The sequence below is a fragment of the Charadrius vociferus genome, unplaced genomic scaffold (genome assembly GCF_000708025.1).
Source record: "Charadrius vociferus isolate BGI_N301 unplaced genomic scaffold, ASM70802v2 scaffold214, whole genome shotgun sequence".
NCBI classification, from domain to species: Eukaryota; Metazoa; Chordata; class Aves; order Charadriiformes; family Charadriidae; genus Charadrius; species Charadrius vociferus.
Window position 1 is genome coordinate 695,001 of NW_009647955.1, and position 15,528 is coordinate 710,528.

The window sequence follows — 15,528 nt, forward strand, 5'->3', positions numbered from 1 at the left end:
GGAAAACACGAGTTATTAAACAGAACAGCTTTAAAACCACCACCAAGATGTGTCAGAGACCAACAGCTACTTATGTCCTAAATTACTGCCATCTTTTTCTGGACAACTGGGGCACACGTCAGGAATGTACCAGAATATCTGTACTGGCAAATTTTGCACTGGCAGCTGAAGACACATGTTAAATGTGCTAATTGTCAGAATCCTTTCAACACACAACTCTTCAGGATGGGATTTAGCACTAGAAAGGACATGCAAAAAGCAGCATAAGCATAGTTTGGGACAGGGGAGCCTATTTTATTTTGCCCTAAGCAACTCTTGATGGTTTGGATGGAATTCAGATTCAGAATAAAATAGGTTTGCCTTCAAAACAGATCACATAATTGGCTTTAGGTTTTAGTGCAATTTTCTTTTTAAATGGACCAAATCTTTAAGTTGCTCATAACTCAACTGTTTGAAAACAGCAACAAACCTAACTGCCCCCAAGGAAATATATTCTTATCCCCAAAATGAGACACAGATTGCCCAGCCAAGCTGCAATGAAGGAAACTGCTACAGCAGCATCTTGAATTAAACAGCAACCAGCAATCCCCAGACAGCCCTGAGAACTGCAAATCTAAAGGTGTGACTTCTGTTTCACAGATTTACTTTGCATCAATCAAAACTACATAAAACCTAGTCCTTAATATCCATTCAAAACTACGAAGGCAGTTTAGCAGAAAGGGATAGAAGTGATAAGGCATTAAGCTTTTATGCCTGCATTTTATATCTTGCAGCAAAGCAAGGTAACAAAGTAATACTTCAACAGTTTGCACAAATAAAGGCTTAAATCAGCAATCTGATCTACTCACCCTTTTCACCAGTATCCAGGGAAAGTTTCTTAATGTCATCAGCCAATGTATCCTGCAAGTGGTCTTGTCCATGCTCTGCATCATTATCGTCAAACTGAGCTTCTATAATGACATCCGGACTTTTAGCATCGCCTTTTGCTGTCTCTTGAGGAACGCAAGTCCCCAACATATCCTCAGGGACATCTGATTCATGCGTGGCTTCTGTTTCTTTGTCACTACCATCTGGCTTTATTACCTGAAGGAGCAAGGGATTAAAAAAAAGAGGCAAGCTGAATCATTGGACCGAAGAAAGAAAACATTATCTTTCCTTTTTCATCTGCATCCCCAAGGAGCTGACAATGAATTGTGGGTGGCTGGTGGCACACTGCAATTGCCGTGTAATTAGCCACAGATATTGCACAATCCAAAGAGGTACCTCACTAGGATAAAGACGGGAACGGCATGGCTTTTGCAATACCTCAACTGTGACAATAATGTATCCAAAGCGTATCTAGAGCATAACCATACAGTTCCTGCCAAGCCTCTAATCGGCTCTCCAGAAGTCGGGAGTAAGCACGGAGAGGGAGGAGGATACACTGCAATTTAACGAGTTGCTTAGACCATTGTTCACCGAGATACACTAATCATCCTGGGAAGTCCCAAAACTCAGGCATTTCCAGTGAATGCTGGGACCATGTCAAAGCACATCTCCGGGAGAGCTCCCCAACACACAATTAGGAACAGACTGAAAAAGTACAGACCCGAGAACGCGGTGCCCTGCGACCTGCGGAGGAACTGGAGTGTGGCAGCTTGGTAAGGCACCAAGCTCTGTATTTATTTCAGGCTCCAGACGTTTTGTTAAAGGCACTCAATTTTTGCTGTTACCTATACAAATCTCCTAATTCAATTACCAAGAGGAATGAACTCAATTAGAGTACAAATTACTTAACCATTAACTAACTGATAATTCAGATAAGTAAGTCTGGCCATTGCTACAGATTTATCCCCACTTTAGTGCGGCAATGGCACAGGGGGAGGAGAAACCATACGTGTAATCATGTCAAACAAAATCATGAAGAACACCTGTCCCAGTGAAGTAGACGCTAGACCTGCATTGGGTGTGACAGAGGCAGGAACTGCTCCATTCCGGGTTATCATGATCAAAACAGCTCATACCTTGGACACATATGCCTTTACTGGCATCCTTCACGCAACCAACTGCGAGTTGCAAGCACCCGCCTGACCCTGCAACCTAGATCCAGGTTTTAGTTTCAAAAGTGCTTAAGCTTCATTCAAGCTGAGGTACTTCAGTGTGAGATTCAGATCAGCATGGAATAAGAAATAACCTACTATACATTAAAATCACAAAGAAACCGGGTGACCATATTCCAATGCCCTCTTGGTGACTGAGCTCCTCTCTAGCTGATGCTGGTGTTCGCCGGGCAGGTAACTCCTTGGAGATGTTCCTCCAAGGTCCCCAGTCCTCAGCACTGCTAACCCAGTACACGACAGCAGCAACTCATGCCACCAGCAAGGCAAGTGAAGGGCTCTTTAAAAAAATGCAATAAAAAAAAAAAAAACACCTTTCTGGTAACATACTTTATATGACAGATAGAATCACTAGAAATAAGCATAAAGAGCCTCAACAGGTCCTATCTGGCAGCAACCATTCCAAGTAAGAAAAATACAATCCAAAAAGCTCCACAAATTATTGTTTAGAAACTAAAAAGCAAATAGATCAAATCAGTCCTGTACAGGGAAGACTTTTACAGTTTTACATATACAGAGCTACAGTCATGCTTTCAAGCAGTACCCATTTCTTTGTAATTTTTCACAATACATAAAAGAAATAAAATCAATTTTAAAACAGGATTGAATTCAAGTCTTTAAAAAGAAAAAAAACTCAGATGACATTACTCTGAACTCTTGTTACCTTTTGTGACTCTGCTTTCCATCTTTATTTTCATTTTTTAATATGTATATAATTTGTTACCATAGCAGATTTTGACTCAAACATTGAATTGTCACAAAAAGGGAAAAAGTTTGGCAGAAGGTGGGAAAATGGTCGATTATTAAACCTGGCTACATTTGGTACATAAAATACTGACACACAATGGTCTGGGCAAGAACAGTCTATTAGATTAGAGAGCTGACAAGGCTCCACACGCTAGTGACTCTGCCAGTGTGCCTATCCAAAAAGAAAACCAGTGTCAACAGTAATGTTTGGACCCTACCATGGTCAGATGTGGATGTATTCAGCTCTTAAATTTCAATTGCACCAGATGTGTGCAAGTGTGCAACTGCAGCAGGAGCTCATTTTCTTCAACCCCTTCAGGCTTTGCCTGAATTTCTTTCTCTCCAAGTAGTTCTTTGGAGGGCAAGACATGTGTTTCAGGTGCTAAATTACAAAGCTTTCTATATGTAATGCAGCGAACAACATCAAATACATCTGAACGAAAGGAAGTGCTTCTCTAAAGACGCAGCACTGAAAAGCTTATGCTTGAAGAGTTTATGTTGCATCAAAGAAGGCAGCAGATAAGGATTTCTTTTTAAATGCTATATGCTAAAATTACCATGCTTCCCCCAAGCTAGAAGATACACACTGCTGTCTCTAGCTAGCACGATACTCCAGCTGTGACTACCTAAGCCCCCAGTCACACATTTCCTTATGGATTTGCAAATGGATTTTTAAGTAAAGTTTTCCAGAGTCCGCAAAATCGCGACCTCCACGCAGCGTAGCGCAGCAAAATGTCCAGATGCTGGCAAGCATGTGTGATAGGATTTGTTTTCTTTTCAAGGCCAAGACAGATCATTTAGGCTGACTTCATACATAACAGAGCAGGGAATTTCACCCAAGATTTCTTACATCACACCAAAAATTTAGGGAAGCTGTACATCACAAGACTGGAAAGCTGCATAAGACTTTACAAAAAGGGGAGTTCAATGGATACAATTACTCCATTTAAGATTATCAGAGTTGCTGGCCAACATGAGCTCATCACACAGATTCCAAAAAGCAGGATCCTTCTGTATATGAGCACCAGCAAATCTGACCATGAGAGAATAAGCATTTCTCACGTGCAGCATCTCAGAAATCAGAAACTGATGATATTGCACTCTCGTATTTTTTATTATGCTATCGAATCTCACACACGTGACATAACACACAATTAGAATATATCGGTACTCATCAAAGATGCAGAATAAATCAAATACACAATTGGCTAAGTCTATCCCGTAGTCACAGGCGCAGTACAGAGCATCGTTCTTTGCCAACACAGCTACTCTGAAGGACCCAAGAGGAGGGGATTCCCCTGTGCTGCATATGCATGAAATGCATGACCCTACTACCATGCAACCATCCCAGGATGCATGGTTAAACTCCCTTAAAGACCTTAACTTCCTGACCTGGGAAGTCCAATGTCAGCCTTATATTATTTTCATATGCTTTTTAATAATAATAATAATAAAAAGACTTAATAAGCATTTTGACAAAAGCCAGTTGCTTATTTGAATGTCTGATCCTTAAGACAGTGGCTGAATAAGTTTTCTTCCAACTTTAAACAAACATCTATCACTGAACAAGCATCAAGTTTCTGCCCCACAGTGATTAGTTTGTAAAGTCATAGCTGACTGAACACAAGATCCTTGAATGAAAATCCCATTTCAACCATAAATGTAATAAAAAACAGCTAGTGGGCAAGTACGTCCTGGCATGGATACGTACAATCTGGACAGCAGAGCGATTACCTCGCTGCATCCAGCCCAGTCTTGAAGTAGCCATCAAACGAACAATTGTCCTTACTCGGGAGGAATTTGTTCCAACAGAAAACTGAACTGGGAGTCTGTGCATCTGAAAGCACAAGGGTTACCTCCTGAGCTGCAGGAGAAACGGCTTTCTCTGCCACAAGCAATCTTATACCTGCCCTGTTAGTTCCAAGCGTTTCACAGACTTTCCACCTAAGCCTCACATCCACACATGGACAAAGCCCAGGCCTGTTGATCCTCAGAGCAGATATGGGTTTTTTTGTTGTTAAATGTTGCCATTGAGGAGGCAGCAACTCATACATTGGTCTATAATCTCAAACTACTGAACCAGATCAGTGATTTTCAATCATCTTTGCAATATTAACCCCCAGGCTTTTTCCAATTAATGCACCAAGCCCCCAAAGCGTTTAGGTCTGATACTAAAAGGTTTGATTTCTTCCTTATTCATCTCTGATCCTTACAAGCAATCCATGAATCCTCACAGATCTGAAGATGAGACATAGATGACTGCTGGACTAGACACACTCGGACGGATGCACCTTGCATGGTTAAAGTCACTGTTTTCAACAACAGAAGCCTGTACAGAGATCTCCTTCACTGACAGCATCTGGCAGGTAAGGAAGCGGGATCATCTCCCCTACAGCTGTTTTGGACACAGATTCAATTAAAGTGAAAGTCTTCATTTCACTCCAAATACTGGTATTAAAAAGAGGGACTAAAACACTGAACTTTAGACATTTCCACTAGAGCATACTTGGGATTCTTCAGGTCAAACTTGCCCACTACGCTCCAGGACATCACTATTACTTCAAGGAGAGAGCATCTTAAATTCTTCTTTAAACATCCAACTACTTGTGCTCAGTTTTTGCTGCCCTTTTTTCCGTAGCTGAACTCCTTCAGAAATTCATAGGCAGCATTTGCTTTCACTTAAAAAAGAAACAACAAATAGATACATGACTTATTCTAAAAAAAAAAAAAAAAAAAAGAAAACCACCACCAAAACCCAAAACAAAACCAAACCCCCAAAAAAGTTATTAGATTTGTTAATGAAGGAATACGCTTATGACATTTATCATATTAGCCAAACTTGGTGGTCAGCTAGACCCCTTGGGAGGTATCCCTCTTGCCGCTCCAGAATTCACCAAAGCCCCCCAAAGGTCTTGCAATGAACATGAAGTAGGAAACCCACAAGTACACAGAACAATCCACTGGGAATTAGGTTTTTGGTAGGATTCCACGGAGTTCTGCAGCAGGCCAAGCATTCCCAATAATCTGCAACTAAATATTAAATCACTGGTAATAAAACTTGTGGATGACAGAGCAGTCAAGTCCAATTGGTGAACAAGATTGATCTGAATCCAGAATGCTTGAGAATAGCCAAAAGTAAACTCAAATATCTAAGAATACGCAACAATGCCTGTGAATGGGTCTGCTTTGGAAATCACTGACTCTGAAAAGAATGTGAAAGATTTCTAATGAACAAAAATCTCAGCAATAGAACACTTAGTATTATAAACAGAAAAGCAAACTTAGCTCTATAATACTGCACCAGTGAGAGGTGCCGGACTTGTGCAACATGTATTTTCATAAGGATACTGGGGAAGAATGGAGTTGATACAGCACAACACCTCTTCTCCCTAAGTCAGTCAAAACCCAGCAAAATGCCTCATAATGAGTAATCAAACCCAAACCGTGTAACTTATTCAAAAGATTAATGGTAACTCTCTTCACTGGGGCAGACAGACGATGCACAAAGGGGCTCCTTACGCTGCTACAGAAAGGTGCAGCAGATTCACCAGCGAGTGGAAGCTGAAGACAGATTTCTAGTGGGCAGTGAGCTCACATTAAACAGGGAGGACTACACATGGGACCAGCTATAAGGGAAATAAGGTCTTCAGCCCAAGCCCATCTCTTGAGGTCTGCAAACCAACGCAAGATGCCTTTCTTCTGAAAAATACTTTGGTCAAACACAAGTTCTGCTTTAGCTACAGACAAGTTGTTACGTTCAATACTGGGTAGGGAGGCAAACTTTAGGTCGGAGTTGTTGGTTCTCTACTCTCTGCAGTTGAGCCTTAGTTAAGCAACAAGTTCAAGAAACAGAAACAGGTTTAAAACGGTTATTTCAAAAGGAAGACAGCTGAAAACAGGGGCTTTGAACCAAATTACCATCTCACCGTTAAAGACCGTTGCTACCACAACACTAATACAAACACCACATTTCATACCAATACTGCGAACACCTGCATCTATTAGTCTACCAGCTTTTGCCATATTAAACAGGCTTCACTTAAAAGCCAGTTCCCTAATGTTCATTCACGAGGGAGTAGGAACGGAGCCTGGCTAAGATGAGGATGCTGTCACAGCTCATACACACGTGCTAGAGCCAAGCTACCATAAATATTGCAAGGAAGAGCTTTGCTTTTCTGAAAAGAGCAACCAAACAAAAGCTGGCTTGCTCTAGCTCCTTGGATAAAGAAAGAATGGCACTTCCAATAAGAGAAAAACCACCTGTCCAATCACCCTTCCTTCTCTTTGTAATCCCACATACACTAAACAGCTCTGGCAAAGACGACGGCTCAGTAAAGGTGACTAGTCTCAGTAGAGGCAGTTACAGAATGGTTTAGGTTGGAAGGGACCTTAAAAATCATCTAGTTCCAAACCCCCTGCCATGGGCAGGGACACCTTCCATTACTAAAAGCCCCATCCAGCCTGGCCTTGAACACTTCCAGGGATGGCATTACTTTAAAAATAACAATAAGGTTAGACCAGGTTTTTTTGTTGTGGTCTGGGTTGGATTTTTTTTTTTTTTACAATCTTTTAATTCTAAATCACTGGAAACACTTGCTAACAGCCCACAGGATAGCTGTTTTATATTAAACAGCACATTATAGTTTACATTCCAGGCATCAAATTGGATGCAATAATCATACAAACATCCAAACTAAAATTTCTCCCTCTTGATTAGGAAAAGGCTACTTGCTCCTCCCCAGTGAGCTCTGCTGTGCTCAGATGTCACACATTTTTGTCACAGCAGTGACAGCAGTAACAAATCCTGCCTGTGTATTCAAAGGGGTAAACACTGTGAGTACACAACGGCTTCTTGGAAACATAGACTTTTCAGAGCTCTTCTCTGACTCGCTCCCACTGCAGGAGGTGAGAGGTGGGAGAGAAACAAATGAAATCTGATGCATGTGTTTTCAGAACAAAATACAGAGACAGATCTGCAACATGCCCAAACCTATTGAATCCATCCAAAGCCATCTCCCCTGCCCTCATCAGCATCCTGCATCCTCTCTGCTCAGACTAACCTGCAAAGTGAGTTTTTACTGCAGAGTTAATTCAAGTAATCAGACTGAGCATCCAGGTTTAGGCCAGCCCAAGCAGACACAGCAGTCTGACATCCAGCCTTGTCAGGCAGCTGCACAAGTAACAGAATACACTGCAGAAAAAAAAACCCAAACCGCCACCTTTTCTCACTACTTTGTCCTCCTTCCACCAATAAACCTCATTCCTGAATGGTTCCCTCATCTCCTCTCTGTGCTTCAGACTGTACTTAAAACATCACAGGTTACACTGTGTCCCCTCCAAGTCCAGCTCAAGTGCTTCTCCTACCACCTTGCACAAACAACCACAATAACAAGTGGAAAAGCATCAACAGGGAAAATTCTCAAGGCTGACCTTTTTGAATCCTAAAGTCAAAACAAGAACTGTCTCCTCACCATGCATCTCCACTCCCTACCTGGTCTCTGACCTATCATTTGCCTCCGAAAGCTCCCCGCTCGCATTGCCCTGGCCCTCATCCCACACCTACAGTCTGCTTCCAAACATGTTTATCAACACTTCATTATCACCGAACAGGAGACAGTTGCCTCTGCCCCTGCCTCTCCTCAAGTCTACTCCTGCCTTCACCCCCTTCCCACCTCTCTGTGGTCTCCCCAGACTCATCTCTTCTGAGTCTGGCTCTTGCACCGCTGCCTGTAGGACACACAGTCTTAGGATCAGCACCACATTCCCTCAGGTTCATTTCATCTGGTTCTCCTAACAGGATAAATTAAACAGCTCCATCTGTACACTCCTGCCTTCTGTACCCTCTAACAACTGCTGAGAAGCAGGAAAAGAAGAAGTCAGAAGTAGCTGCTCCCTGCTCAGCACAGGTACCCCACATGCCGTGGATCACACCACTCCAAAACTCCAAAAAGGAGCCACTCTGCAGTCCGTAGAGGAAATATCTGAGCTCCAAGTGGACCCCTTGCCCCAAGTTGCTTTGAAAGCAGAGCTGGAAAAGGCTCATAATAGGCCCCTGGTAGGTCGGTACAACCTTTCCCAATGATTACTTGGATATACCTCTGAGAGAGAGCTCTCTGGGCTTGAGGGGATTCACACTTCAGAGCTGCTTGTGATATTTAGACATGCCGAGGGTAATGGTGTCAAGGAGACATGGGGAAGGACAGTGTTCCCGTGTCCGCTTGCAGAGAATGCTCTATGGTCTCCTTTGTAGGAGAGCCAACCTGGTAAGGACTCCCAACAGCATTACAAAGAGCTGTGTATTATTATAGCCAGATCAACAAACTTGTTCCACACTTTCCACTCCTCCTGCCACCCCCAGGATTTGATTTGGTGCTAAAAAAATAGCTTCTATTTTCAGAATACCTACTGCTATTGCACTGACCTTCCCACACACATTCCCCAAAACACAGGAGTCCCTGGAGCAGAAGCGATACAGCAAACACCTCGTGGCCCAGCAACGGCTTCCCAACCCACACGCTGTTCTTCTATGCAGCTATATGTTGTCACGCTTAAAGCGGTGATGAATACTCAGCCATAGCGCATCATCTGTACAACAAATCTCCCTAGTGAAAAAAGTTTGACCCCGGGGAAGTGCAAAAGACTCAGTCCAGCATCCAGCTTTTAAGAACACCTAGTAACCAACCTTCTCCTACACACTCACAAAATCAGATGAGGCACACACAGTTCCTTCATCTCCTACAAGCAAACTCTTTTCATAAAAGAGGCCCTTCAAACTGGCAGCCTCCCTGCTGGACCCCAGCGAAATGTTCCCTGTACCTTCTGTCTTTGTATTGCCTGCTCCTCGCAAGACCTCCCACTTTGGTGCATCTCATGAGCCGTGTGTTGCACTCCAGGCCACAGCGAACTGGAAACAAGAGTGTAATGCACAGGGCCCAGCTATGAGGTTGCCAGAACATATTGGTTTGAAACATCACAGAAAATATTCGGCTCCATATTTTCAACAGTAGCCAGGAAGAAAATGCATGGAACAATTTTGAGAACTGTTTTTCAAAAGTCATTTAAATCAAATTATGCCCTATCCACACTGGCAGCAAAACCCTTTCTACTAACTGGAACTGGTTTTCTTTTCTTTGCGTGTGTGTTCTTCTCTTTTCGGTTTAACATTAATTTTTTTTTAAACTGTCTCCCAGCCATCTTTTTCTGGTAATGTGGACAGGCACTGCAGCACTACAGGAATGGGTGCCAGGACAAAACCTATGATGCACAGTCCCTAGAATAAATCACTCAAGAGGGGCAGATTAGAGGAAGAGAGCAACGTAAGGTTACATCTTCAAAGGTATGATTCTCTGAAATTACTGCGTTTTCAGCAAACTGCTGCAGAAAGATATCCAGTTTGTATCTGATCTAAAGAAGCAGACAGGCTTTTGGATTATTTGCAATTTCAAGACAATACCATGAATCAATATATATTATAAAAGATGTAATTATTACACAGTGCTTGCATGTAATCAGAAAAGAATCTACTTGTGCTGAGTGTGTATCATTTGAAAGCTGCAATGCCAAGCAAATCCACACCGTTGGCTTGCACAAACCCAAAGTATTATCCATTACTGCCTTTTTTTTTTTTTTAAACAACACAAGTATGTATGAAAAACATATTTCCTGGAAACAATGATACTCTTTGAAGACTTATTCAACATTTCATGAACTGAACAAGCCTGCACCCGCACGTGCCCGTAAAAGGAAAGTGGGTTGACAATGCAAACTAATCGAAATGTACTGGAAGGGCTATCCAAGATATTTGCATACCTATACCTCCCAAGGCTATATAGGTTTGAAGCTTTGTTCAGAACTGTGTAAAAATTATTTCCCATGTGTCTACAAAAATCTCTTGCTGGTGATCAGCACTTTACCTCATCGAGGCAGGAAACAAACAAATCGACCAAGAATTAACACGTTGGGGCTTGTGCCTTAAGCCCCTCACTTTATTTTTTTGTTCCTTTTGATCGGGCTCCGAGTGCCAGCTCCCAGGGGTCTCTCAGCCCTGCACATGTTTTGACACACTTTCAAAGCCCAGAATGGTACACCTGGGACAAAGCACACACTGTTCAGGAAGTGCATGGGGGCCAAGAAAAGCAATAGAAATTTCCACAGTTAACTTGCATTACTGGTTGCCAATAAGCCTCTTATTATGAAAACCCATAATTGGAAACTGTCATATTACAGAACAATTTATGGAAGTTTTCAGAGTATATATGGCCCAGTGGGAACTTCCTTTGACTGGTGTGTTCCATCAGCCCAGGTCTGCTTATTTATTCACACCTTGGGAGAAGAGCATCAGGAACCTAAATAAGTCATTGCTGAAGTGTCACCGAGACTCCCACTCTAGGAGTGCTTCAAATAGTTCTTAACTCCTTAATCTATCCAGCCATCCATCTTTATGGCTGCATTCAGTCAACAGCTGGAACACCCTATCTTTATTTCATTTTATTTTCTGCAGGAACATTCTTGCACTTACATTGTGATCAGCTGCTCCTTTGAGGACACGGAAGGCAAAAAGCAGCTGCTCTGGGCTGAGTGCATCCCGCTATAACTGCCTCAATCCCATCAAATGAGCTTGGCAAAATTAGATCCTACTCCTACAGTCTCTACCCTGTCACACCAGGGAAACTGGCACCTGCACTAATTCCTAAATCAGATTTCGATTGTATTAAAATATGGCTCCAACCAAGAACAACAGCCTCCCCCAATGCCAGCATGATACTATTAAAGTAAACCACACAAAACCAGCCAGTGCTTCCTTTGCAGATAGTCATGTTTTGGTGTGAAAGTCAAGGGATTTCATAACAGGTGCTGGAGATGCATTCCAGGAAACTTCAGAGACTTTTAGCAACGGAAGACTGGAAGTCCACTTTAACACCATATTTTCCATATGGAAGCCAGCAGATACCATCTGCCAGAGTGGTTTCTCACTACGAGCAGCTCCATCCTCTAGGAAATGGGTTGAGACGTCAACCAACCATCAGGTTAGCTGTATTTTGGCATGCTGCGCTGCTGCACGTTCCAATCATGCACACCAAGACCACTGTGAATTCAGCACCTTCCCCATCAGCCTGGGACGGGCGCTGAAAAGGCTCTGCGCTCAGGGGAAGCTGTGCCAGAACAGGAACAGCCACAGCTGAAGAGGACCACCCGCAGAGGAAAGGAATTGGAGGAGATAATCCCTGAAAGCATGCTAAATCAGGGAAAAGAAAATCAGGTGATTCACTGGGCATAAAAGATAACAGCTTCCTCTACTGTTGAGAGCTTTCTGTGTCCATTAAAGTAATTTCTGAAGAGAAGACGAGCTGTAAGCCAAACGTACTCCTTCACACTCGTCATCAGCAAATTCTGATTCTGGACAGCATCTCACTGCCACATAAAGCACCAAGTGCCTCTGGAGGAGAAGAGGGAGATGACAACACCACATTTTGCTCAAAGATTCCTGCAAATACACAGGCTGGGTTTTCAGATTGGGAAGGTTCCCCACCTGTGACCTGAACCTGCTACAAATCCATTTATTTGGGCTTCCTGACTTTAGAGACCATTTCACTCAAATGCACAGAGGAGTCCTTGAATGCCTAGTTAGAAAGCGCGGGTGAGACTGTCTTCATATTAAATCACTATTACAGCCAGGAAATCCCAGACTTCCATATCTACCTTAGACTTTCAACAGGTTCTTTATGAATTGCATAAGGAAAATAATCCTGCTTTTAATCACCCATGATTTTTCGTAAGTCATTCAAACCATCTTGCCTGGTTTCCACTACTTGACGCTGCGCTACGCAAATCTACGTACTCTGTCCTGAAGACGTTACAGCTGAATTTCACAGGGCTAGCAAGGCAGAGTCCAAGTGCAAAAGCAAGGCTGAAAATAGCAAAGCAGCTGTGGTAAAGCCACACACACAAATACCTGATGTTTTTCATAAATTAAGTATCTTGGGTTGCTCTGCTTCATGGGTATCAAAGCAAGAGCACGTCAAAGAAAAACACATGAAGGCAGCTGGAGGAGGCAGGTGTCCCAGGAGAAAGTATAGCGGGGTATTTCTCCACTCAGAAAATGGGGATGATATTTGGTTTACATGCAGATGTGAGGATTAATGTTTCCAAATACTTCACCTAGGTTCAAAGCATTACTTAACTCTTGGGGACTTATCAGAAACACCACCACACACACCAGTTAGCTTTCTATGAAGGAAGGGAGGCTTTCTCGCCTCTTCCCACCCAGAGGCTAAAGCTTGATCACACAGACCATGTTGAGGGTTTCACAACCATAGATCTGACTTTCACAGCAGGTACCCACATAATTGAAGGGCAGCCTTAGTTTATTTACAGCTGCTGGCTGAAATTAAGACAGGATAGAAACAAATGTCCCCACAGTTTCAAAAACAAAGCACCACTTATTTTTTTTGTCGTTGGAAGAAAAAATCTTACTTCTACACACAAAGCTAACAGGCTTATCACTACTCAGAACAATTACTGAATTCCTATTTAAAGGTGACCTGAGACATCATTCAGTTGTATCACACCTGGGAATATCATTAGAACAGCAAAACAGATGCAAAATCCTGAATGACTCCACAGTTATAACCACAGCATAGCTACCTCTTCGTAAGTTTCAGGCACTCACTAAGAAGAATTTTTGACTATCCGGCTATCCGTGCCTATCCAAAATTAGTTCATGCATTGGTCAAAACATTTAAAACTGAAATTTCAACAGTTTTGAACCAAATTATCTGATTCTGAAATGTTTAGGTAATTGTCTAAAAAAATAACATAAAACTAAAATTTTAAGAAAAACTTATTCGCTGAACTCACCTCCAGCAGGAAAACTAGTTCACCAAGGTGCTCTCCATAACTACCTTTCTACTGTGACTTCTTCGTGTTACATATCTTCACCTATACACACGCAACAGCAACGGTACCGAAGAACTAATCGCCTTCTAAAGGCAATTCCCAAACCTGCCACAACAGAAGACACGCTAGAAAGAAAGGCACAAAAGCACGGTAACTGGTCTATCTCCGGGGAATCGGTATGTCTGTCTTTTCCTGCCGGAAGGCAAGGAAATGCCCATTGAAGGCACAGGTTCCACACACCTCTATCTCTGTCAAAATGCATCCTTTCCAGGGTTATTTGTTTTCTTGTTGTGCTCAGTCACCCCAGTCACAACCAGGGACACACCAAGTTGAATGCTGCACCAAAACATATACAACATTGTTAATGCTCAACAGAACTTTTAGGAAGTTTTTGTTAAAGACAAAACGCGTTAACAGGAGGGAACAGATGAGAACAAGAAGGTGACACACAGGTTGCCTTTGAAAGGAGCCCATCTTAACAGAAGTTAAAGCAAACTAGGGCCCCACGGTGTAGTAAAGATGCTTCTTGAAACAGATGAGCGATGGTCAGCATTTTGCTGAGGACTTATATTGCTGCAGTGTTTTCTCTCCTTCCAGTGAAAACAATCAGTATCACCAGGTTTCCTCCTGAAATGGCAGCAGGGAAACGATTGCTGGCATTTGCGTCATACAGATCTGCTCACATTACTTAGTGACGAGTCTTATTAAAAAGCAAGTACCTCAAGCGAAATGTCTATAGCTCAGTTTGCTTGCATTTACCTTTAGCAACATGGTATGTTTCATTAAATTTCGAAGCAGTGTTTATTAGAAGACTAACACACATCAGCATCCTCCACCAGGCTTCTCAGCTTATTTTCCTGACGTCAATATACAGGTTTATTTAATCCAGTGAAAATATACATTTATTAAACATGGTTTTAGAGCATCTCCTGCAGCACTGAAAAATGCAGTATATAGGAATGGCGTATTTTTACTTCTTTCCTTCAGAATAAGATTTACCATTACCATAAACAAGGTATATCTCACCTGGGCAACCAGCAATTTAAAAAGCCTCTCCCTGCAGTGAGCGCTGGGAAGGACTGGCCAGCACAGAGTTCCCTGCTTCTTGATGCCAGGGACCCTCTGGTCTGTTTTTCCTAGCTGGCAGTAAACACTGTTCTATCCCACAGAATGAATCAAAAGTTAAGCTCAATTGTTATAACTCAATTTGAAATTTAATGCAGGGCAAGGGACTAACACTGGGGGGGTTCTGTTGTACTACTTCTCTACAAGCTGAGTACCACTAATAAGAGATTTCAGTGTATACTTCTCTTTTACCTCAACATACAAAGCAGTCCAGGTTTTCGTTCACTCTCTCAAAATTCATTAAAAAGCCTTATTCAAGCTGAGATTTTGTATACAAGTTTTCTGCCAAGAACAAATTTTTACAACTGAGTTTTAAGGTCCTTTAAAAAAATATCCAGAAATTTATAGTGGAAATACTGACAGTGCCCATAATCACAAGTACAGAAATATTATTGCGATAGGTAGTTCACATCCCATCCAAAAAGAAAAGAAAAGTTAGTCTCTCAACTAAATTCCACATTTGTTCTGTAACAATGGCCAGTAATGAGATCAGTAAAAACAGGTGCAAACAAAAAAAATACTGTGGATTTAAACACTGACGATGGCAGCATAAAGCCATCACCTTGGTCATTAAACTCTGATTGCACAAGATTTTTTTTTTTATTTTTTTTTTTTAGAAAGTCTTGAATTGCTTTATAACTCATTTCTCCTGGGCAAGCTCTTC

At 42.1% G+C, this 15,528-nt stretch overlaps 1 protein-coding gene across 1 annotated transcript in view; it reads right to left on the minus strand.

Annotated features, from left to right (window-relative positions):
- Positions 1-15,528, minus strand: part of DIS3L2 (DIS3 like 3'-5' exoribonuclease 2) — a 175,687-nt gene that overhangs the window by 133,743 nt on the left and 26,416 nt on the right. The window contains 1 exon segment of the mRNA XM_009883404.1: positions 849-1,083. Within this exon segment, the coding sequence (XP_009881706.1) occupies positions 849-1,083 (235 nt within the window).